The 26,497-nt window shown below is 41.0% G+C and overlaps 1 protein-coding gene across 14 annotated transcripts in view; it reads left to right on the top strand.

Moving 5' to 3' along the window:
- The window catches only part of AKAP9 (A-kinase anchoring protein 9), a 209,556-nt gene that overhangs the window by 51,475 nt on the left and 131,584 nt on the right, over positions 1-26,497 (top strand). For 13 of the 14 annotated variants that reach the window (XM_073333994.2, XM_073333991.2, XM_073333990.2 and 10 more), the window contains one exon: positions 18,096-18,140. In XM_073333994.2, coding sequence (XP_073190095.2) covers positions 18,096-18,140 — 45 coding nt within the window. Of the gene's footprint in view, positions 1-18,095; positions 18,141-25,934; positions 25,954-26,497 lie in introns of those variants that run through there. The other variant, XM_073333996.2, reaches the window with a different exon arrangement.

Here is a 26,497-nt window from a genome sequence, read left to right as displayed (position 1 = left end):
ACAAAAGGAGTTTCCTATGGAGCACCACAAGCTGCTGTAGCCTCCTCCAGGAGGGGGTCCTGAAAGAAGCTGTCAGGGCGAGAGGAACTGGTTTTGAGAGTGAATTTAGGAGTCTTCTCTTATTGTGACAGGGAGGAAAGAAAAAGAAGGAAAGAGGTACCATATTGCACCAGTCTGTCCCTCCTTTGATTGATTTTATATAGGAAAGAGGAAGGAGGCAGGTAACTTGATAGAGCTGGGGGAGAGGAATAATGGGATAGGGGAGCTGTTATGCAGAGAGAAGAGGGAAGGATTTAAACTGTTGGAATAATAAAGGCTGTATGGCCTATACAGATATAGTAGTACAGAGAAACCTTCCTAACCAAATTCTTTAGGGAGAATGTTATGAATACATGTTCTACAGTGGTGCTGTGGAGAGTTACTATCAATCTGAGTAAGCTGGCTCAAGTACTCTTCCAATTCACATTTGCCTGTGCTAAATGGGATAGAGCCTAAACTTACTTTACTTTTTTTTTTTTTTTAACAGCAACAGACTTTATATGAAAGTTTTTGAAAACTTTTTGGTGGTTGTAACTCAAATTTGTAGAATGTTGTCACCACTGTTCATTAATAATCTGAATCTTGCTAATTATTCATATGTATTTCTTTCCAAAAAGACCACTGAGTTCCACCTTAATGAAGTTGCTGTTAAATGTAGAACTTTTTTTGCTGCATTCCATTTAGTCTCAATCAGGACCATGTTAGTCAAGCTAAATGAGAAGTGCTTTGGAAGTTCAGCAATTATCTTCCAAGTTTAATGTTTTAATATAGTATCTGTATTGGAGTTAAAAAGCCAAAATAGATTGTTATGTATCTTGTACTTTACTGTTTAGTGCTGTAAATGTACTGATAGACAAACTAGATTATGATAATCAGACTAGAGTTTGCTCCATTGGAGGTGCAGCCCAAGTAGTAGCCAGGTTCAGGTTAATCTCTCCAACTGAGATTTACAATGCATTTTCTTAGAGCTGTCTGCTCTTTCACCCAACATTATTGTCTTGACACAACATCCTATAAAGATCTAAAGCAAGATTACTGGAAGCATTACAAGGGATTATTTTCTAGCTGAATTTCCAGTTCTTACTTACCTCATCTTTGTAGTAGGATATGTCTTTTTGGTTTTTGCTTTTGTACAACAAAATATATTCAGTAGTTGATGTATGTTGCATTTTTAAGTGTCATGACTGGATTCTCTTTGTTCTTCTAGTATTTCTGTAGATAAAATAAATCACAGCTTTCTGTGATTTTTCTGATTTTGAGTTTTCCGTGTCAGCAAGTGGAACTAGAATTTCCAAATAATAAAAAAAAAAAAACCCAAAAACAGAGTCCTGAAGAAATCCTCATTCTTGATGCAGACCATAGCAGATGGAATCAAAGTGTTTCTATTTCTTTACTTTATGGGTTCCTTTTCTTAGACAGAAGGGATCTGTTCAAAGGACTGAAACTTTTCTTTCCCTTTCTTGGTTATATCATCAGAATTGTAACGAGGGCCATTTTGTTTTCTTTATTCAGCATTTGCAGTCTCATTGGCGACTTCAGTTCATGGGCTTTCTTGCTCTTTTCCTGGGAAGATTTCACAAGATATCTAATTCCCTTTCTTTTAGGATTAAAAGGGTGTCTAATACCTCTGATTAGCAAAATTCACTAGAAAAACTCACCAGAACCTTTCACCTGAAGAAGACTGTTGTTTTTGAAAGGCACAGATAGTCCTTAAAATTCCTTAATAATCATGTTAGAGTGGTTCCCCTGAGAGAAGTCTGTAGCAATCTGACAGACATAATTTCTCATCGGAGTGTTGTATAGGAGCCAGTTTAAGAAAGGTTGGAGGAGGGAAGAGGAGTGTCTGTTTTTGTTAGAGTCCTGAAGATTACTACAGCTTTTATTATTGTAACTGATAAGAAATAACAATCCCTCTTTTCCCATCCATTGTATCTCTCACCTGAACTTGATCTGTAATGTCCTAAAATCATAGTTGCTATTCTATTAGCTGAGAAAAGTTTATCTCCTTGCTTGGAAAGTGAGAGATATGGAGAGGGACTCGAAATCCGATTTCTTGTATATAGTATAATTTAAATCTTTGGGCCTGCCCTAAGTTTGTTTTAAATTGCCGTCTGTCCAGTTTGCTTCTCACAAAGATAATGATATTCTCTGTTTCGTAATTTATTTGTGGTTGGTTACTTTTTTTTACTATTTTAAAAACTCTGATCTCTTCCAAGATGAGCCCCACATGCCTGGCAGCATTTTAGACCTAAATTACACAACAAGCCCCTTTTGATTTAAACAAATCAAAACAAAATAAACTTGGAGCAGTAGCTCTTGATTGTGCTTTTCTCCAGACAAGTGTATGTTTAGTAAACCATCTTAAGAATAGACCAAAGAATTTTAGCTTCTGGCCAAGCCAAAATTTATCCCAATTTTCCATATTTTATTTCCATAACTTTCTCTAAATTCCTACAGGGTTAGTACCTGAGATCTGCAGCATCTTATTAGGTAGTTCAGGTTTTTAATTTTTAAGTTCAATTACTTCTGACATGAAAAGATTTCAGCTTTGCTAACTCACTTTTCAAAATACATGATGTCAAGTTAGAGGCAACATAACTCTTCAGTATTAATAAAAGAAAATACAATTCAAATATCATTCAGATAGTGTACACTATAATTTCAAAATGTATAATATAGCAGCTAAATCGGGGTGGGCAAACTTTTTGGCCTGAGGGCCACATCTGGATATGGAAATTGTCTGGTGGGCCATGAATACTCACGAAATTGGGCGTTGAGGAGTGAGGGCTCCGGCTGGGGGTGTGGGGGTTGGGGTGGGGCCGGAAATAAGGAGTTCAGGGTGCGGGAGGGGGCTTCAGGCAGGGGTATGGGGGGGTGAGGGCTCTGGGGTGCGTGCAGGAGGGTGGGACCGAGGGGTTCGGAGGGTGGGAGGGGGATCAGGGAGGGGGCAAGAAGTTGGGGTGTGGGAGGGGGTCTGGGTGGCGCTTACTGGAAGCAGCGGCATGTCCCCCCTCTGGTTCCTATGCAGCGGCACGGCCGGGCGGCTTTGCATGCTGTCCCATCTGCAGGTGCTTCCCTTGCAGCTCCCGTTAACCCCATTTGCTGGCCAATGGGAACTGCGGGGGCAGCGCTTGGGGCGGGGGCAGCGTGCAGAGCTCCTTGGATGCCCATACGCATAGGAGCTGGAGGGGGGACGTGCCGCTGCTTCTGGGAGCCGCGCAGAGCAAGCCTCTGATCCCGCTCCTCGGCAAGAGCTTAAGGGCTGTATTAAAACATCTAAAGGATCTGATTCTCCCCCTGGGCCATAGTTTTCCCACCCCTGTGCTAAATAAACACCCGCTGGTGATAGAGAGAGCCCTGAAATGTTAAGCTTATTATAACAGGGTGGCTCTCAAAGAAAGATGCAGAAACAGGGGGATCTCGAGTAGGAGTAGAGAGTTATTTTACTCTGTATTTGGCACTGGTGCTACCGTTACTGGAATACTGTGTCCAGTTCTGGTGCCCACAATTCAAGAAGGATGTTGATAAATTGGAGAGGGTCCAGAGAAGAGCCACAAGAATGATTAAAGGATTAGAAAACATTCGCTACAGTGATAGACTTAAGGAGCTCAGTCCTTTTAGCTTAACAAAGAGAAGGTTAAAGAGTGACTTGACTATTGTCTAGAAGTACCCACATGGGAAACAAATATTTAGTAATGGGCTCTTCAGTCTAGCAGACAGGCATCACATGATCCAATGGCTGAAAGTTGAATCCAGACAAATTCAGACTGGAAATAAGATATATATTTTTTAATGGTGAGAGTTATTAACCATTGGAACAGTTTACCAATATTGTGGTGGATTCTCCATCACTGACAATTTTTAAGTCAAGATTGGAAGTTTTTCTAAAATATCTGTTTAGGAATTATTTTCGGGAAGTTCTATGGCCTGTGTTATGCAGGAGGTCAGACTAGATGACCACGATGTTCCCTTCTGCCTTAGAATCAGTTAATTTAATTGGGGCCACTGGGAGCTTCATCTCCCAGTGGCCCCAATCCATCCATAAGATGACTTGGCATACGCACTAGCAATGATGACTGCTCTTACAATAGCAATCAGATTTGTTGGTGGTGAAATAAGTTATTCGGAGGAAAGGCTGTAAAGCTTTTTTCCTTAAAAATAAAAGAAGGAAAAAACTGTAAAAGAAGAACTTAGACACCTTCAGCTGTGATTCTAAAATAATGATATTCTATCTCCTCTCTCCCCCTCCCCTCCGAAATGGATGGAATTCCCCTTACACCTATTCTTAGCATTCCTTCAGAAATTAAACCTGTAGGGTATCATCCGTCACTTGAGGATGACACACCTCAAATGAGGGTTGGAATCAGCTCAGTGAATGAAAAACAACAAGCCCACCTTTAATATTGGCCATATGACATCAGTACATGGTATAAAAGATTGTGACTGTTTCTACTGATCTGTCTGAATCCTAAAATCCAACCATCTCCGAGACCCCTTAAGGGCTCCACAGCGGGGTAGAGTAATCTTAACAGAATCAAAGGCCTATTCCATGAGTGACTCAAATAAGCTCTACACTGCCACAGAGAAGTCTGTAAAAAGAAAAGGAGGACTTGTGGCACCTTAGAGACTAACCAATTTATTTGAGCATAAGCTTTCTTGAGCTACAGCTCACTTCATCGGATGCATTCAGTGGAAAATACAGTGTGGAGATTTATATACACACAGAACATGTAACTTTCTCCTCCTTCATAGACAATGCTTGATGGATAGGAGCTTCTTGTTGTTTATAGTGCCCAGAAGTGTGCTAGTATATTTTATGTAGCTCGTGGTACAAATAAAAACAATTGGTTTTCCCCCAGAGGTCCTACAGCCTAGAGTTTAGACAAGATATGAATGAGAGCACACAAAAAGTGGGAGAACGTCCAGAGGAAGAGGAGAACAAGAGTTACAGAAATATATGACTATCAGAATCTGTGTGTGTGTGTATACTTATGTGTATCTATAATTTTGTTATCCCTTTTTGGCCCAAACGATTAGCCAATTTTGGGGGTCTTAGAGGCTGTTTCTGTTGGGGGAAAGATTAATGATGGGGTCATGTATTTCTTTGATGAAATTGTGTTTACTTACAAAGAATGTACGTAAAGTCCTGTTTCCCTGAATGCAAGCAGGAATCAAATGACAGGAGATAGTTTCTTTGCTCATGGTTCCAAGCCCTCTTTCCAGATGGCACGCTACCCAAAACTTGATATCTTAGCTTTTTCTCAAGGTCATGCTGTAAGGGCTTCTCTGGTGGTCTCTGGAGCTTCTTTGCTGTCTTCTCTGTATGCTTCTGTAGTGATTCGGTTGCTTCTTTCGATACACACAGCTCCCTCAAGCAATATCCAGCTCCCCTGCGTTTGTGTTCAAACAGTATGGCTCAACTCTTACTCCAGACTTCCATGTAGCATGTATTTTGGGCAGTGGCTCTTGTAGTTGCAGCTATCTATTCTATTTGACATTTATCTTGAATGAAAAACAGCTGTTATACCCACCAGCTTCAAAGAGGTTTCACCTAATCCTGCAGTATAACAACATAGGGGGTACAGAGTCTTTTAAAAAATTTACTGTGAATTTTTAAAAAGATTATGTGAATTGTTTATACACTAAGCCAATTTTGTTGTTGGAAAAAGGAAAAGATGGGAAGGTGAGAGCAGGAGAGGATGAAGCATGTGGAGAGGATTGGCATAAGGGAGGGAATGGGGAAACATTACTGGTAAAGATCACAGTTACACAGGGGCATGGCTAGGCAGGTAGAAAAAATAATTGGTGACACTGCCAACTATTGGATTAGTAAATCCTAAGTGATGGGTCCTGAGGAGTTTGGGAATTGAGAGGGGCAGTAATGTTGGTCAAGGCAGGAGAGAGAGAGTAGGAACACTGACAGGAGACAGAGTTCTCAGAGGAAAGAGGGAGAGAGGGGAGAACTAAGAACATGGAAGGAGAGGTAGAAACTAAAACAACATGGAGAAATAGGGAGATAGGATTTTGAAGGTGAGAGAAAGTTAGTGAACGTCTATAGTATTAATACCACCAAAACAACTCAACTGAAGGAAAAGCTTTTTAAGGAGAAGAAAAGAGATAGGAAGATAAAAGAAAGATGAGAAGGGAAAGTGACATAAAAGAAAATGAAGTATAATAAAAATATGTGAGAGAGTAAGTCAGGCTACTCTCTCAGCAGCTGCCCCAGCAAATTAGTTTTATGTTGAAGGGCAGAGGACTGTTTGCTTATTAGAGAACTCTATTTGAAAATAGTTTGTCTAATAAAATTAATTTTCATTGGAGGAAAGAGTAGATACCCAATGACATAAAGGAAAAACTGAATCCAACATGCACCATCTGGACAAAGGGCTGCCAAAATTATTGTTATCTCTTTCTTTCAGCCTACACAGACAAGCTCTGGATTGAAGACGTACACTCTGTCTATAAATACTAACATAACTCAGTGCAGTTGCTCTGCAACAATAGAAAGTTTCATTTTGGTTTGACTGTAGATTTAAAAGATTAAGTTCTGTGTCGCTGAAGAAAAGGGAAGCTGAGCTATTTAAAAATTCATAAAAGTTAAGGTAAAAATCTCAGGTTCAAATTTCCTATTCCATGCTTGGAATTTCTTGCCTATGTGAAAAAGAGAGGGAACCAATGATAGAGAAAATTCAGAATCTGAAAAAAAATTACATCATAAAAGACCTAAGGTCAAATTCTGCAGTGCCTTAACTCCATACAGCTCCATTCAGTTTAGATCTGATTTGAAGTCAGTTGGTTTGTTTTGTGTATAAATTAACATAGAATTTGTTCATTTTAAGTGGAATGGCATTAGAGAAAGGAACTAAGACAAAGATCTACATAATAAACAGTCAGCACTTTGTGTTCATTAATCCTTACAAGCACTCGTGTAAGGAAGGTAAGTATGAGGAGGAAAACAAATCACAAAATACCTTAGGGTATGTCTACGATGGAGCCAGAGGTGTAATTTCCAGCTTGGGTAGAGTCATGTGGGTAGCTTTGATTGAGCCAGCATGCTAAAAATAGAAGTGTAGCCGCTGTGGGCAGGTGGCAGGATGGGCTAGATTCATGAGTAAGTACCTAGGGTCCTGAGCAGGATTCTGGATAACGAACCCATCCTGCTCCCTGCAACTACGTTGCTTTTTTTAGTGCACAAGATCAGTCAAAGCTAGTGCACGTATGTCTATCCGAGCTGGAAGTTACACCTCCAGCTCAAGTGCAGATGTACCTTTAGTGTATAAGGAATTCATATAAACTTTAAAAATGAACCACAGAAATTAATTGACTTATTCAACACCAGAGCGGGCCAAAATTTGGAATTTCTGTTTTGTGTTCCTGTGAACCAGGGTTCTGAAAATTTTCATTTCAGAAACACTGAAACATGGTGTTTCTGAAACTAAATAGGCTTCCCAGATTTCCAGGACCTGCTAAATGAAGAGGACATGATTCATATCAGTTTCACTGCTGCCATCCCTGGCTAGTAGCCATGAAACTGATTTGAATCAGGGCAGCAGCTGTGGGGAGTAGGGAATATGCAGTTTAGTTGTTTGCCGGGTCAGTCCCAGGGTAAAACAGAGACAATGTGGGTGAGGTAATATTTTATTGGACCAACTTCTGTTAGTGAGAGAGACAAGCTTTCAAGCAGCACAGAGCTCTTCTTCAATCTGGGAAAGGAACTCCCAGCATCGCAGCAAAATGCAATATGGAACAGATTGTTTCCCGTAAGTAGTTAACACATATTGTAAGGGATCATTCAAGTTACAGTGGCCTGTTAACACCTCAGCAGTCACAGGACAAAAAGAGGGGTTTGTGTGTTACAGATTGTTGTAATAAGCCATAAATCCAGTATCTCTGTTCAAGTCCATGATTGTTGGTGTCTAGTAGAGTAATAACTTAAGCTCCCAGGGTTATCTTTTCAAAGCGTTGTGCAGGTTTCCTTTGAGGATGAGGACTGATAGGTCAGATATAGAGCGATCGCTTTGTGAAAAGTGTTCACTCACAAATGGTAGTGGTTTTTGTCTTTTATCGTTCTCCTGTGTGAGTTCATTTGGGAGCGTAGTGATTGTCTGGTTCCACCCTCGTAGTTGTTGTTGGGGCACTTAGTGCACTGGATTAGGTATACCACATGTTGTGATAGGCATGTGTAGCCCAGGAGGCCACCTTCCCCAGGAGTCAGGCAGCCTGGGGTGCCAATTGGCCAGATAGTCTGGTTCAGGGGCAGGGAGCCAGAAGGCCATGAGAGCCTTGGTGTCCTGCTGCGATGTTGGACCCCTAAACTGTGGGGGGATGTCTACATTGCAATAAAACACCCATGGCTGGCCCATGTCAGTTGACTTGGGCTCACAGGGCTCGGGCTGCAGGACTATAAAATGCAGTGTAGCTGTCTGGGCTCAGGCTGAAGTCTGGGCTATTGGACCCCACAAGGGGGCATGGTCCCAGAGCCCAAACTCCAGCCTAAGTCTGGACATCCACTCTTCAGTTTCATAGTCCTGTGAGCCTGAGTCAGATGACATGGGCCAGCTGTGGGTGTTGTATTGCATTGTAAACATACCCTGAGAGTCATGGCTTGAGCCAGGGATCCCAGGTTGTCAGGCTTTCAACCTCACAGCTGGGAGCCTGGAAGTCTTGAAAACCATGGCTTGAGCTAGGGTTCTCAGGGCTTCCAGGTTCCCTGCTGCGGAGCCAGGAGCCCATCCTTGGCTCCTTGTCCAATTCCCGGTCTCCTTGCTCAGCCAGTCCTAGTCTTCCCCTCAGGGCTGCTCATCTGAGTCCCAGTTTCCTCCCAGCTCCCAGCCAGTGCCAGTCCTTCTGGCTTTTCATCTGATCTGTTGCCCTCCCTCCTAGACTCAATTCCTCTTCACGCCCTGCTCTCAATCTTTTCCTACCCTGTTCACCATCCAAGACTCCTTGCTCAGTCAGTCCCAGTCTCATTCTGCAGTCAGTCTCAGTTCCCCCTTACTGGCTCCTTGTTGAGTCTGTCTGTCTCCATCCCTGGGGTCCTTATCCAAGCTCTGTCTCCCAATGCCCTCCCAGTCACCTACCTCCCTAGCTTATTGTCTCAGTCCCTTTTCCCACCCTGTTCCTGTTCTCCCCTGCACACTGGCTTATTGTCAGATCTGGTCTCCTGCATGCCTTCTCTCCCGAGTGATTTCCAGTTGTAGTCTACTTCCCCAGTCTCTCCAGCTCCTCATCCATCCCCAGTCTTTGTTCCCCCTTCTCCCCAGTTTCCCCTCTTCTTTTCCTCCCCAGCTTCCTGTCTCCCTGTTCCCAGGCTGTGCCCTTGCCTAGTTAGTGTCCGCACCCCCTCCCCCTCCAGCTGCCAGTTCCAGTTTCTGTCTTTACCCACACCACACCAGCTGCCAGATCCCAGTCTCAAATCTTCCTCCTCAACCCCAACTCTGTCCCAATTTGCACCTTCCCTTCCCGAGTCTGGCTCTTGTCCCCTCTATATTTGAATCAGGCACTTTCCTAGTCCATGCAGCCTAGGCACCAGCAGATATGGTGGGGGACTGAGAGCACTGAATACTCCTGTGGGCATTCTGCACCAAAAAATTAAATATTCTGCGCACAATATTTTAAAATTGCAAATTTTATTGTCAAAATAACACTACATAAACCCTACAGTTTCAACTATTTTGGTATTTCAAAATAGCTGTCAGCAAGTATTTCTAGGTATTGGTTACAAGGGATGGATCTCTTGATGACTACCTGTTCTGTTCATTCCCTCTGAGGCACCTGGCATTGGCGACTGTTGGAGGACAGGATACTGGGCTATATGGACCTTTGGTCTGACCCAGTATGGTTGTTCTTTTGTAACAGTACAGACACACACAAATTCCTCCAGGAGTAGGGAGTTAAAGAAACCCCTATGACAACCCAGTTCCTGTTTCTCTGCCCCTTACCCCTCCCCACCAGAGCCCAGCTAGGGGGCAAGACATCCACAACCCGTCCTCCCCCAGAGCCCAGCTGCAGGCTCTCCCTCGCCCAGACACCCATCCTCCTTTCTCCTAGAGCCCAGGGATCCAGAGGGAGAAACAGCCTGATGCTCGATACCAGGCTTTCATGGAGTTTCATGCCCGCAGCCCTCTCCCTCTCTCAGGACATGCTGGGAATTGCAGTTTCCAGGAACCTTCTAGCTCCCTCCTGCTTCTCCCAGTAGTTTCTTCTATGTGCAAGTTGGGCTCTGCTGAGTCCAGTGGACCCCAGTGAGGCTAGCAGCGCTTCAGCCCATTTCTGTGGGGGAAAGGAAATTCTGTGCGCACGTCAATTTCTGCAAAATTCTGCACTGCACAGTGGCACAGAATTCCCCGAGGATTAACAGAAAAGACAGTCTTCCTGCATTCAGCCCCTCTGCAGCTGCAATTACAGGGAAAGTCCTGCTGAGCCCCTGTAGCCCTGGGCAAAAAACCGTGCTCAGTTAGGATGGTGTGAGAGTAGTCACACATTGGAACTGCGAGAGGCTAGAGCATGCTGAATGCGATGGAGTTTTGCAGATTTTATTTTAGCTGTAAAGTTCTAACAAACCTCCACTGAACATGTGCAAATTGAGATTTTAGAAAGCTTATAACTTGGCCAAATTTGACCAGATTTTCCTGGGAGTAGCAAAAGGCATATCCCTGCCACAAAACCCACCCTCCTGCCAAATGTCAAGTCACTGCTCCAAAGCATGGGGCGTTCAAGCTCCTCAATGGAACCATAGTAAGGATTTTTTAATGTGACAAAACACTATATCTTTCCCTAAATTCCTTCTCTGAAATGGCAGAACTCTTTTGACTGAAATGTTCCAAAATATTTAGCCTGCAGCAGGTACCTGGGACAGAAGATTTCAGCCCAAATGGTTAAAGTTTTGCAGTGTTACGTAACTGAAAGCAGGATTTTATAGTGGGAAATGTCAGACAACCTGACATAAGTGGTGCTGCCAATTCCGCTTATAATATTTTTTCTCCTGGGTAACCAGTGGCTCCTATTCCTCTCTACCTCAAGGCAATCCAGATTATATGCTCTGATTAGAGATTTCATATCTCCTATACCTGGGCACAGCACATTTCTTGTTATATGTTTTGGTGAAGGGTGAGAGGTAGGAGAAGATACAAAGAATAATCAGGAGCTCTGTTTGTGTGTTGAGGAAAGGAGGCAACTTACACACACAGTTCGCCATTAAAAAGGAAACAAATGCAATTCAGTGCACAATACTGACTTTACTATGGTATTTATACGTTTAGAATGTATACCACAGTGAGATATTTGAACCCACTGTACATGAAGAGCCAGCCTTTAATGCCTCAGAAGCCCAGAGTGGTATGGCATGCTCTGACATATGCACGATGAGAGCCATACAAAAGTATAATCAGAACCTCTAGTCTGATGTAAGAAGCAGCTATTGCAGAAAGGGAGAGAGCAAAAATCCCAAGAAAACATGCAAGTCCTGAAAGATCGAGAGAGTACATAAAGGACATTGATGTAATGTATTTAATATTTAGACTATGGTAGCATCCACAGCGTAGAAGGGGTAGGTGAAGACACAATCCATGAGGTGAAGAATTTACAATCTCGCCCAGCACCTTCTGGGTCTGTACTCTTGAATACCAAAAAAAAAAAAAAAAAAGGAGGTTCTATTTGGTGTCTACAGTTAACGTTGGAGATATTAATAGCAGTATTTGAAATGCCAAAGATCACAGAAAACTAATATTGTAGAATTATAACCAGATCTCATTCTTAATGCATTTGGTAGAAATTTAAGGCCATATAGTTTGCACATTGGGAATTTAGAATGCAAAACTCCAACAAATTTAAATATTTTGATGTGAGCAGGCATGTAAATCAGGCAGTGAAGTACCATCAACACTTTTTTGTCTAAAATAAAGGTATTTTCTTCATCAGCTAATAGCCAGCCACTATTCAGAAATTAATTTAAGATTCTGGAGTTTTTATGCTAGTTTTCATAGAGGTTGTAGTCCTGTCAGTAACAATAATACATTCAAATATGAATGAGTTTCATTTCTCGTATGTGGAATCTTGTTTCACAATAACAATAAGACATTCTCCAGGCTCAGTGATTTCAGTATCAGGTTTATTATTGATTGCTCTTCTTGCTTTAAGGGGTACTCAATCTTTGGCCCTGTCCCTTTATTCTACTATCCAAGAAGTGCTAGAATTGGGGGGGAAATGCTTATGTGTCACTTATTAAATACTCTTTTTTTTCCTACACCTGAGGTATTCCTTAAAAGTGAAATAGCATTAAGTGCTGAAAATAGGCTGTATATGGACTTTTAAAAAGTATGCTACTTTTCAATTTCCGTGGCTACTTAGAGTAACGTAATCTTTGTGATTCTAGTGAGTATGTAGGGGATTTTGTGCCAAGATAGGTATGTTCTGAGCAATGCCTACATGTCTGGTACTGTTGAATTCTAATCTTCCTTCTGAAACAAACTTCCTGTGTTGCCTTAGGCAAGTTACTTAGCACCTTTGCCTCAGTTTCCTCATTTGTAACATTCCCTCTGAAGATTGTTGTGAGGTTTAAAATCTTTTGGAGGTGGAAAAATGCATGGAATATTGAATAAAAAATAATTAGAAAAAAACAGACTTAAGGTTAGTAAAAGAACTGTTTGTTTGTACAGAAGTTATACATAAAGTTATTTCATAAGCTTGGACCCAGATGTGGAAAAAAAAAAGTCCTGTTTCTGGATATTCTACAGGACACAGATAGTATAACACGCAAAAATTCAGACCTAGAATGTAAGCGAGGAATCGTAAACCTGAAACAAATTGCACAGATATAGGGAGTGAGAAAGGAAAAAAATAGTTTCATGTGCATCACCCTAGTCAAATTATTTTATTATTATTAGCAAATGATTTTTTAAGAGAGAAGCCATACTTCCTTTAAAACTGAATCCTGAGGGTTCAATCAGATGAGATATATAGAAATTAGTGATTCCTATTGACTGATAACTATTGGAAGTATACAGCAATGGGGTAAAATGTAAAGAAAGGGGACAATACAGCCTCACAGAGAACTTCATTTTCAAGTGAGTGAGCAGGCTTTGATCAGCCATAGGAAATGAAATACAATTCTTTAGACCCACAGAATATAAGATGAATATTTGCAAATTGTTGCCAGTTCTGAATACTGCCTACAGAGGCTGAGGCAGCAAGAGAATAAAACAATAGACATGCGTTATTAAGGCTTGATTCAAAGCCCATTGAAGTCAATGAAAATCTTTCCACTGATGTCAGTGGGCTTTGGATCATGCCCTTGAAGTAAAATACATATCCAAAGAGGTTTAATTTGAGCTCTTTTGGCCAGTATTCTGCCGTTTTCTTCAGACAAATCTTTTGGCAAAACAATTCAATCTTAACAGCCAAACAGGAGATTTATCCAAGCTACCAGAAGTACCACCTATCTGAAAAACAAAACTGTGTGGACATCCTCTTGGAACCTTGGGGCCATCCACAGTAGTCTACCCAGATGGAAGAGAGAACATGTATCTTCAATTAGCAACTCAGAAACAACAGTGCAGAGCTGTTAGGATATGTAAAGATGTGGGGTCCAGAACGATATCACCATTTTTGCCACATAATATGTGTATTTGCTTCAATCAGTGATGTACACACACTGAAAACACACCAAAGATGTCATGTTGTCAGTCTTTTCTGAGAGTGAACCTGCTAGAAATAACAGTTGTGGGGAAATGGAGTGCATGTTATACAGGTGAAAAGTAAAACTGAACCATAGAAACAGACAGTCCAATGTGATATTTTCTCCCTCTAGCTTAGATTCAGTTAATCTGAGGTATCTTTTGTCACTGTGTCAAGAGTAGGAGGTGATCTGTTTGTCTATTGCTGCTGGTGCCGCATATCAGTTGGAAGCCTTCCTAAATCAATGTAAAAGGAGTAAAATGAAAAGGCTGCTTTCATGCTGTATAACAAGTGCTGGTAGTCATTAAAGTCTGGGTGGTCGCAATCAACAGAGAACCTCTCAGACTGTATGTCACGCTTCCCTTCCAATTCACTGAGTCAATTAATGCTTACATTCTGCCTAAAAAAAAAAGGTGGGACAGAGGGAAAAGATTTAAGAAATTATTTGCAGGTGACTGCACATCTAAACTGGGAAGGAGAACCCATGTAGGATGTCTTTCAACTGTGGATATTTAAGAATAAACAAAAAGAAAAGGAGTACTTGTGGCACCTTAGAGATAAATTGGTTAGTCTCTAAGGTGCCACAAGTACTCCTTTTCTTTTTGCGAATACAGACTAACACGGCGTTACTCTGAAACCTAAGAATAAACACTCAATCTTCTGAATGCACTGGGGACACAGTAGTCAGAACTCTAATATCAGACCAAATTATCTAATAAAGTGTTATTGGGCTACTAAGACTAATCCTGTAAATTTGGAAACAACCACTTAAAAAAGATCCACAACTATTCACTCTAACAGTAGGGAGAACATCACTTACATAACAGCATTTATACAGATTTACTGCATACTGTAGTTTAGTCTGTGTGCCTGTCTTTCTTTCGTCCCAGGAGCCAATCAACATTTAGAACATATTGCTATCCTCTGTATTTGAAATTTGTGGTTAACTCTTCCATTCAGTCACATTTTGTGATACGAAGGATTCACGTATGATGTGTAAGAGGATGTAAATCAACTACTTTAAGGCTCAGACTTCCTCACAAAAGCTGATAGCCACTTACAATGTGTAGTCTTTGCAGGATTCAGTGTAAACCGACAGAAGTCAGTAAATATGTCATTTCAGCTAATGCTGAAAGCAATGAAAAAAAATGTCAGTTAGTAACTGTCAACAGGAGTGCAGCCTCTCCCCTCCTCCCTTGCTTCTGCAGGCATTAGGAGTCACCAACCTGAGGTTGTGCAGGGAGTCCTCTGCAACCCTGTCGTCATGGGAGTGAGGGAACAGGACCCTGACAGCTGGGTTGCAGAGGTCTCCCTGTGCTGCTGCAGGGCTGGTGACACACTTCCTGCAGAAGCAAGGTACAGGGAAGGCTGCAGTCTTGGCAGGGTAGAGTAGAGACCCCCAGCACTCTCAGCTGGTACAAGAGCGGGACTGTAGCGGGCTCCCTGCACTGCCGCAGGGCAGGTGCTACCCAATCCCTGCAGGTGTAATGTGCGGCAAAGGCTGTGGACATGGTGAGCAGAGCACAAACCCCAAATCAGGGCTCCAAGAAGGATGAGGACAAGCGCTGGCCTTGAGATAGGCCACCCTGCTGCTGAATGACTCTGTCCCCAGGCAGGAGTGAGCTCCTTCTTCCCATAACAGTGGGGCTGCAGAGGGCTCCCTGCATGGCCGCTGGGCAGGTGACACCCGTGGGAAAGGCTGTGGTTGTGGCAGGACAGAGCAGGGCCTGCTGGCCATGGCCTCAAGAAGGAGGCCAAGTCCCCTGCCATGGGGGAGGTTACTCAACTGCTGAATAATTATTAATAGGCAGAAGGTTTAAAACATACAGGAAGTACTTCTTCACACAATGCACAGTTAACCTGTGGAACTCACTGCCAGGGGATGTTTTGAAGGCCAAAACTGTAATTGGATTCAATAAATAATTAGATAAGATCATTTAGGACTGGTCCTTCAATGGCTATTAACCAAAATGGTCAGGGATGCAAGCCGGTGCTTTGGATATCTGTCAGCTTCTGACTGCCAGATGCTGGGACTGGACGACAGGGAATGGATCACCTGCTAATTGCCCGGTTCTGTTCATTCTCTCTGAAGCATCTGGCACTGGCTACTGACAGAAGACAGGATACTGGGCTAGATGGACCATTGGTCTGACCCAGTATGGCTGTTCTTATGGGATGGCCTCCCCCAGGGCTGGGAGCTTGTCCTCTTCCTCTTTGCAGTTCTGGCCAAGGAGGTATGCTCTGCCCCCCCACTGTACCTTCCCTCACCCTGCACCTCCAGGGATCGGGTGTTGCTGGCCATGTAGGGAGTCTTCTTCAGCTGCACTGTTACAATCCTGCTCCCTCATTCACCAGCCAGATGTGTGGGAGCCATCTCCAGGCAAGAACAGCTCAGCAGTACTGGGGTTCATCTTCCTCCTTGTAGTCCTGGCTGGGATTCTCTGCTCCACAAGGCCTGGACTGCAGCCTCCCTCGTACCTTGGTGTCTTGGGGCACCTTGGCCATGCAGGGAGCCCCCTGCAGCCCTGCTGTCAACACTGCCCTAATCCCAACCCCCCACCCACACACTTAATTTCTAACAAATGTAGAAATAAAAATAGTCTGCCTTTTTTATTTTCAACTAAGTTGTTACAATTTACATGCCGAAAAGTTGGGGAAAAAGTGTAAGTTAAAGGTGCTGGGGTGGCCTACTTTAACTTACATAATCATGACTGGGGCAACACCAGCTCTTTGTCATATCCCCTCTCCCTTCCAACAATTCCATGGAGTTTTACTATCAAAGTTAATGTTGACTGGGTCGGCATTTGTTTAGGAGATTTCCCTTTGGCAGTATGGAACACCCACCACCTGGGAGATGTCTAGTGGCTGTCTGTACATTCTCTGATTGTACAACTACTATAGGAAGCTGGGAGGGCATATTGCCCAGAATTCAGGCACACTCCCATCTTCAAGTAGTTTTGATGACCAAACCCTTTAGTGATTCCTTAAGAGTACTAACCCCACCTTCTAAAGTAGTAGTTCACTGGAAACTCCACAAGGAAAACCTTGCCCAAATTACTGGTCCTAGGATGGTATTAACATACATTCCCATTAAGTGCAATTTATTTGACAGGTGCCGAGTGAGTGAGTGTTTCTTAGTCATATGTTAAATAATTCTAAATCGTGGCTTGTTAATTTACCAAATAAACATTAATTTGAGAAGAAATAAAAATAAAAAATAAGTGAATTTCATTTTTATTATTCAGAATAGGATGAAATCATCTTATCTTTCAGACTATTATGTTCATATATTTATTAAAATATTTCTGTAAAACAAGTTTATATAGTAAAGGAAATATACACAAATAGCAATTCAGCACTATTCAAAGTCAATGGAAATTAGGCATCTAACTGCTCTTTGTGTCTTTGAAAATCTCCCTGGTACTATTTAATTACATGGGCCTAGGGTGACCAGATAGCAAGTGTGAAAAATCAGGACAGGGAGTGGAGGGTAATAAGCACCTATATAAGACAAAGACCTAAATATCAGGACAGTCCCTATAAAATCAGGACATCTGGTCACCCTAATGGGGCCTGATCCAACACCCATTTAAGTAAATGGAAAGGCTCTAACTGACTTAAGGATGTTGGACATCTCCCCTTCCACCATTTTTGCCTATATAGAATTAAGTTTTAAAGTGTACCCTTATATCATTTAGCTTTGGGAAAGATACATAGTATTTTTTAACATGCCAAGTATGGACTTCATGTGAATACCTCTGAAGTTTTGTAGTGATAAGCCTTTAGACATTAAAACTTAAATTGATGCTTTGTTTCAATTGATAATCATGTTTGGTAATAAAATCAGGTCATTCATTGGGCATATTTGTTACTTTCAAAATTGAAGCCCTATTCCTGTCGCTTGAATGCATGTGGATCTGCAGGATATGAGCCTACGTATGCACCTCCTGCAAGAAATCACCTTCAGCGGTCATTAACTTCAGTGGAAATTGAAGGTGTTCACTGTTTTGCATAATCATATCTGAAGCCGGAGCAACACTAGAAACTTTTGCATGTATAGTAATGCCACTTCTGCCAGTACTGCTTATTTTTTGCAGAGAGACTGGTATTGGCTATATAAGCAAAAGCACTTTTTTGTCTATATAAACTGCATCTCCACTAGGAGGGTTTGCCGGTATAGCTATATGTATAGACAAGGCCTCAGAGAGCTGGGAAAGGCTTTCATTTTGTAGATTCTAATGGATAACATGAGTATTTTAACTAGATATGCTTCATTAGGTGGCTTTAACTACTGTCCACATACACAAAAATAGATAGAAATTATGTTTAATGTTTTGAAGTCTGTTAACATTGTAAATATTTTTATTTTTCTCCTACTTTAGCCAGACAGTGAAATTTCCACTACAGCAGATGATTATAGTTCTGAGGTAAGAATGAAGAAATATTTTACATTTTTAATATGTCACATTTAAACACTGTGGAATAGTTTTAAATATTTTGTTTGTTTAAAAAAAGAGAAAGGAAGTATTAATTTGAAAATGTTATAAATAACATGAAAATATAACTTATTTTTTTAGCAGTCACAATTAAACAAGCAGCATGCCAGATAAATAACAGGATAAATACTTGTATCTAATAAAGTAGTAGGTTTGTAAGCCAATGTAATAGTTTCTTCACTACAATTGCACTTTAATGGTACTGTTCAGAGTTCTGGTTATGCAACTATTTCTGTGTGTTAATTTTCTGTGGAGAATTAAACGACAAGTTGAGTGATTATCTTTAACTTGTAGGTAAAATGGAAACTACTTGTTGAGAAAATTAGTTAATTATAGAAAGAAATACTTTGAAATAGTTTGATCCTGTTCACACTGAAGTCATTGTCATCTTGCCCTTGAGAGCAGGATTAGGCCCTTAGAGAGTTATTAATAATTAACTTCATGTCAATATGCCATTAATTTTCTTATCTCTTAAGGTTTCCTCAAAAACTATGATAGTTTCTCTAATCAGTTGCTAGAGTTTATAATTTAATGTGCTACTTTGTATTTATGGTGAGCCTTGTAACATATAGTATTATCCCTGCCAATTCCCAGCTCTAACTTTGAGATAGCACAAGTAGAAAAATTCAAATATTGTCAATTTGAGAACAATACGTTTGAGTCAATATATTGGTCAGCACGTTATATTAAATATACAAAAGCTATGTTAAAATATCATTAAGGTTGCAAAGCCGGTCACTGAAAAGATAGGAAATGCCAGAATATAGGGTGCTTGTGCACCTTAATTTGGGTCCCTTATGCATATGCATTATGATAGTCTTTAATTACATGTTCACATACTGTCTTTTCCCAGGACCCCTGCCTCATTCAGTGCTAATTAAATCAGCAGCTATTCAATATTTTGTTTTATCTTAATTGTTCAATGCTTTATTGCCTTATTTATTGCACACAGTTCAAACCCTGCTCTGAATACAGTTATTAATTTCTGCAGGGGCTGTTCCATGGCACTCATCACTATAATATTTGAGTGCTTCTCAAACATTTATTAACTTATTATAACAACATTGCTGTTAGGAGAGAGGCTGCTATTATTCCCATTTTACAGACAGGGAACTGAGGAACAGAGGGATTAAAGTAAAAAGTGTCCACAAATTTTAGGTGCTCAGTCTGAAATGCCTACAACCTGATTTTTTCAGCGTACTTAGCTTCATATAGAACTTTGTATGTCGATGGCCCTGCTCCTACTGACTTCATTTTGCAGATGTGAGAGTACAGCACTTTTGCAAATCAGATTAAGGGTCTCAAGTTGGGTAGACAGAAAATGAGGAACATACAGTTAGGGTATATCTTAACTGCAGAGTTAACTCAAGTTATCGTCACTTGAGTTACTCCTCTTGAGTTATCCTAGCTTGTGTGAAAGAGACCACACTGCCAAATAACACTCAAACTACTGCATCCACACCGATGCTGCACTCACTTGTGTGTGGCACTCAGATTTCTGGGGATATATCCCATAGTTCTTTGCACTGCAGTACGCTGAGCCACTCTATGAATTCTTTCCCAGTGATTTATGAGAACTTCTTCATCCTTTCTGGGGATCCAGAGGGAATTGTGGGAAGGCATTGGAGGACCAGCAGTGCTCGAGTGGAGCTAGCCTGCATCCATACTGTAGAGTGGTTGTTCTAGGTAACTTAAACTTTAGCTTATATCCCCTGCCAGGCCAGCCAACTCAAGTTAAAAGCACAACCACACTCAAGGTAAGGGATTTTGTGTGTGGATGGGACTCAAGCTGGTGGCAGTACTTGAGATATAAATCAGGTTAACTTTGCAGTGAAGGCAAGCCCTTAGTGAAAAGTTTGGTTTAATCGACTTGCCTAGCATCACACAGGAGCTCTTTGGCAACCTTAATGTTCTCTTAACGTGGCTTTTAAATGTGTAATTTTCTAAGTGTTTAAAAAAGCAAGCTAAAAAGAAACAGATGCCATTGTGTGACATCAAATTGAAAACCACATGAATAATCAGCAAGGTTGGAACCTTTAGAGCCATCATACAGACCTCTGCCATTTGAGCAAAGGAAGTAATTGATAGCAGTAGTTATCTCTCTAGAGGACGACAAAATATGCACCTTGTCAGTGGGTTTCAGAGATATTTGCTGACAGCAGAGGAATGTTCAGATCCAGGAACCTTGGATTCCATTCCAGGCTCTAGAGGGGAGTGTACTCGAGTAGGCACATAGACTTCTACCCCTTCTTCCCATGCTTGACCCTTTCTGCTCCATCCCCTCCAACCTGTCCCTGTCCCAGTCCTGTCTTTCTCCCCACCCCTGGCTCCTTGTCTAATTCCTATTCTCCTTGCCTACCCAGTACCAGTCTCCTTGCTCAGCCAGTCCTAGTCTTCCTCTCAGGACTGCTCATCTGATTCTCAGTTTCCCCCCAGCTCCTTGCCTCAAGTCTTCTTGCCCAGCCAGTGCCAGCCTTTCTGGCTTTTCATCCCATCTGTCTCCCTCCCTCCTAGACTCCAGTTGTTCACCTACTAACTTCCAGTCTCAATTCCTCTTCACATCCTGCTCTCAATCTTTTCCTACCCTGTCCACCATCCAAGTCTCCTTGCTCAGTCAGTCCCAGTCTCATTTTGCAGCCAGTCTCAGTTCCCCCTTACTGGCTCCTTGTCGAGTCTGTCTGTCTCCATCCCTGGGCTCTTTATCCAAGCTCTGTCTCCCAATGCCCTTTCCAGCTCCCTGTCCCAGTCTCCTACCTCCCTGGCTTTTTGTCTGTCCCTTTGCCCACCCTGTTCCTGTTCTCCCCTGTACACTGGCTCATTGTCAGATCTGGTCTCCTGCCCATCTTCTCTCTTGAGTGGTTCCCAGTTATAATCTACTTGCCCAGTCTCTCCAGCTCCTCATCCATCCTCAGTCTTCATCCCCTTCATCCCCCTGCCGCCCCCCCCCCCCCATTACCTCTCTGTCCCAGTTTACTCCTTTCCTTCCCAAGTCTGGCTCTTGTCCCCTCTGCATTTGAGTCAAGCATTGAGTTGTCATCAATCATATATTCAGGACAGCCATAATAATAGTAATAGGCTATTAGCTCTATACTAAACTTGCCTTTTAATTAACATAAAGCCATTCTGTGGTTACATTTCAATCTTAAAATATGTAGAATATAGTTAAGTTAATTCAAAATAGCCTACTTCTTACCTTAGAACAGCTGTTATATTAGTTTCTTTCTGGGAGGGAGTTTGGGTGCAGGAGGGGACTCCAGGCAGGGACAGAGTGTTGGGGAGCAGGATCTGAGAGGGAGTTTGGTATAGGAGGGGATTGTAACCTGGGGCAGGGGGGTTGGAGTGCAGGAAGGGGTGTGGGGTCTGGTAGAGAGTTTGGGTGTGCAGGTGGCTCCTGGCCAGCGGCGCAGCAGGGCAGCCTGTATGCCATGGCCCCATGCTGTTCCCAGAAGCAGCCAGCTGCTGGCACTTCTCTGCACACCCCTGAGAGGAGGTGGACAGCATGTCTCTGTGTGCTGCCTGCACCCACAAGCGCCGCCCCCGCAGCACACCATTGGCCAGGAACCAGAGTTGCGGGGACTGTGCTGGGGGAAGGGGCAGCGTGCGGATCAGTATCTCTTCCACACCCCCCCGAGGCTCCCCAGGGGCCGCAGAGAGATGCCAGTAGCCTGCCGCTTCTGGGAGCAACATGGGGCCACGTCATACAGGCAGCCTGCCTGAGCCCTGCTGGACTGGGGCACCTCTTAGCCTGGGGTCCTGCACTGCAGCCCCTAAAGCCCCTGCGTTAATCCCGCCCTGCACCTCGGATGGAAGATTCGAGCCCAAATAGTTAAAGTTTTGCAATGTTAAGTAACTGAAAGCAGGATTGTACAGTGGAAAATGTCAGGCAACCTGACATAGGTGGTGCTGCCAGGTCCGCTTATAACATTACTTCTGGTAACTAGTGGCTCCTATTCCTCTCTACCTGAAGGAAATCCAGGTTATCTGCTCTGATTAGAGATTTCATATCTCATATACCTGGGCACAGCACATTTCTTGTTATATGTTTTGGCGAAGGGTGAGAGATAGAAGAAGATAAAAAGAATCATCAGGAGCTGTGTGTGTGTGTTGAGGAAAGGCAGCAACTCATACACACCAGTTTGCCATTAAAAAGGAAACAAATACAATTCAGGGCACAGAACTGACTTTACTATGATATGTTTAGAATGTATACCACAGTGAGATATTTGTACCACATCCATTGTACATGAAGAGCCAGACTTAGATGCCTCAGAAGCCCAGAGCAGTATGACAAGCTCTGACATATGCACAATGAGAGCCATACAAAAGTATAATCAAAACCTCTAATCTGATGTAAGAAGCAGCTATTGCAGAAAGTGAGAGAGCAAAAATCCCAAGAAAACATGCAAGTCCGGAGAGATTGAGAAAGAGTACATGAAGGACATTGATGTAATGTCTCATGATGATTATGGATGAGCATGGGTTAATTAGTATTTAATATTTAGACTATGGTAGCATCAACACTGTAGAAAGATAGGTGGAAGACACAATCCCTGAGGTGAAGAGTTTACAGTCTAGCTCAGCACCTTGTGGGTCTGTACTCTTTCTTTTTTTTGGAATTCAAAAGGTTCTCCTTAGTGTCTACAGTTACTGTTATTAAAATCTCTAACATTATTTTAAATGCCAAAGACCACAGAAGACTAATATTGTAGAATTATAACCAGATCTCCTTCTGAACTCTACTTTTAAAAAAAATCCCATTTTTCACCCTCTTTGAAAACCAAAATGAAAAAAAACTATGTATGAGCTCATGCTTTTCTAGGAACTCTTGTTCTCTTTTCTGTGAGAGGGATCCCCTCCCTTTTCTCATGAAGTAATAATTCTGTTCCAAAACATAAGTAGACAGTGAGAAACTTGTGCATGCAGTTCAAATAGTTGTTGGCTTTCAAAATCAAGCAATGATTGTTAAGATGCAGAGTGTACAGCTTTTCAGTACATTCCTTTTAATTGTTAAAAGTCAGTGAAGTTTGTCACTGTCTGCAGTGAGATCATGGAACTAGTGTACATGTGTCTTAGGAACTGCATTGAGTGGTCATCAATCATATATTCAGGTCAGCCATAATAATACTTTTAGTAGTTAAATATGTTTCATTTACATTAATGAACAACTGCAGCCATCTGTAATATTGAGAATTTTGAAAGGTGAGAAAAAATTAAATTCTGTATACAGTAGCACAGACTGGACAAATTTTGTATGGAATTGAGACTGAATCTTGAACTCAGTTTTGTTTCAGGCATGTAGCGCCTTACATTTGGAGATGCTAAACACCCATAATTTAATTTGAAGTTGGTGGGAGCCAGGGTGCTTGGCAACTTGAACAGGCCGGTGATGAGCTTAGTAGTGGTACGCATCTTATTCTTTGCTTCCCCTCTTTCTTCTCATTATTTAAAGAGGCTTTGCATCATTTTTAAAAAAAAATTATTTAAACTTTTTCAGTCAGAAATAATGCTAAAAAAGTAGTAGTCATGCTTTCAAGTGGAATATTTTAAACTAGTATTTAAAAGTTGTTTGTTTTATTATAGCTGGTAAAGTGAGCATTATGGGTCTTTTTTGTTAGCTAATTCTCTTGGGGAACTGGCTAAAGTCCAGTGACAAATAAATATATCCCTCTTTGAGGAACGTTGCTCATAATGGCTCTGTCTGATGATAGAGTACAGTTTCCTAAGCAAAGTTGGAGGAAACAGAAACTGCAAATATCAGCAATCTTCTGTTGCAGGAATTTTATTATTATAAATGAAGTCTTCTCCTTCCTTCAGTCTCCTGTACAGATCCACAGTTGTGGACATGGTAACCAAATCCAAAATATATATACAGAATATGCTGTTTGTAACAAATTACATATTTTAAGCTAGCATGAGACCTTGTGTAGCCTTTAAAATTAAATAATGGTGATGATTAGTAATCTAGTCAGGATTACAGTTCAAATCCCAAACTAAGGGGAAATTGGGCTTTTCCCACTAGCGAGCACTGGTTTTTACCTTTCTTGATGATGCTTCTCCCTGGGTCCAAATATAAACTTGTATTCCACACTTCTATGAGAAGTACTAAAAGACAGTAGCCAAAACTTCTTTTTCTTTTTTTCAAACCCTGAGGAATATTGTTAATCACTGTTGAGGAAGATGAAGAAAATAAGTTGTTGTTAGAAAAACTAATTACATTGTAAACGGTAGTCTTTAACCTTAAAATGAAGAATTGTTTTCTAATGCACATTACTATATAATGGAAAAATAATTTAAGTAACCCAGCCATCACATATTTTTAAAAAATCACTGTTAGTCTCTTTAGATTTGAAAGGTTGTGCATCGGTTATTGTTATGCTTAAGTCTTTATTCTAATTGTTTATATGAAACCAACAGGAAATACCTTCTGCCTAGGCACAGGTTAAAAATAAGAGTGAATTGTAATAGGTTTTGCCAAGGTGATCTAATTATAGTGCTAGAATCTTAGATAGATTCTTTGTAGTAATCAGACTAAAACTTATTGGAGTCCTCAATATGTTGTGATGTTTCTATAATATGAGACAACTAAAAAAGCACTAAATTATAAGAGTGCAAAAGCTGAGGATTCAGCACTTGGTAGAAATTTTCAGAATCAAAGTGTTTTCTCGGTTAGTTTAAAAGAGGGACCCATTAAAAGAGACCATTAGCAATTAGCAACATTCCAGACTGCAAGCAATGCAGTCTGCTAGTATTGATATTATAAACCTCTGTGTTCATGGAATAATAATGTGGCAATAAAAGTGAAATAATTCCTGAATAAAATGTATATCTTAATCCTCATTGGAATAAAGAACATTTTAAAATAAATAAATATGAGTTGTTTTAAAGATGTGGAATAAAAATACATTACCCATTCCAGATGCTTTTATATAAACTAATATATAACAAAATTAAGGACTTTGGTTTTTGTTTTCTGACCTGAAAGTTTCTTGTCAGTCAGTAATATGTTGTTTTTATATATTAAAATTTGTCCTACATTGCCAATGCTTTGACATGTAAACTTGATAATTTATATTGGAGAGTAATTTTTTAATAGCATTGAAATAGCTCCATATAGAAGATTGATGCTACAGTTTGTGTGGTAGCATGTCAGGGATTCCGAGGTCTATAGGATCTAAAATCTTATTAATGGAGCCTGATGGTGATAGCTACACTGTACGTTAAAGTGCAATGGCTCAAAAAGTTCGTGCTGACCCCTGGTGGCAGTAGTCATGAATCACTATATTCAGTTTTCAGAGTAGCAGCTGTGTTAGTTTGTATTGGCAAAAAGAAAAGGAGTACTTGTGGCACCTTAGAGACGAACCAATTTATTTGAGCATAAGCCTTCGTGAGCTACAGCTCACTTCAGTTGTGCTGCTTGGATAGTTTTGTGGTATTTAAGTCTGCTTTTGCTTAAATATGCATTGTATTTGCTAAAACAATATAAAATAAAGTATAAATTAAAACACATTTGTCTTTACACAATAAATAGATTATAAGCAATTTAAAAGAAATTTTATATTTGGGGAATATTTCTTGTGAAAATATTAAGATAATAATGAAAACAGGAAAATTCAGAACTAAGATTAACAACTGTACTCTTGTTACTCGATATTTCCAGGATCTCCAAAGATGGATGACTTCATTTTTTGTATGCTTGCAGTACTTAGGCACACCAGTGTGATTTAAGAACATTTCATCCCTAAAGGTGCATTGCAAAACTTTAAAAGTAGAAAATAAATTGTAAGATTCCAAATCAATAATCAATTATACATATGGACTTAGATGCCAGTGTTGTAGGGAGCTCTGTGTAGGCAATCTAGTATGCCCACATGGAAACCCCTTGAAATCAATGAGCCTTGCACAGAGGTCCACGAGCATTGAATCGTGTGCAGGACTGTGGCCTTAAAAACTACAAATTAATTTATAACTATTTTAAAACAAGATATTTCAAAATCAGTGTTTGCACATTCCTGTAATAGTCTGCCAGCTTTCCTACAGCCAGTACTCTTCCATGTCTAAAATTATGCCTGTTTGGCACCCACCAGATCTCTCCAGCCTCTATACTTCATTGTGTTCAGTCTATATGTTGGAATACCAAGTGAAATTTATTAAAAATGTTAGGTTTCATCTTGCACCATGCCAAAAGAGAAAAGTATAATAGATTCCACAGAGAGTTGGATGGGAGAAGTATAGAGATTATACACAACACAAGAGGACCACTGTGGGCAATCCAACAGATGTGGTGTATA

This window comes from Lepidochelys kempii, chromosome 2, assembly GCF_965140285.1.
Source record: "Lepidochelys kempii isolate rLepKem1 chromosome 2, rLepKem1.hap1, whole genome shotgun sequence".
Taxonomy (NCBI): domain Eukaryota; kingdom Metazoa; phylum Chordata; order Testudines; family Cheloniidae; genus Lepidochelys; species Lepidochelys kempii.
Note: the sequence above shows the minus strand (reverse complement) of the source record. Positions and strands in the feature narration are given on the sequence as shown.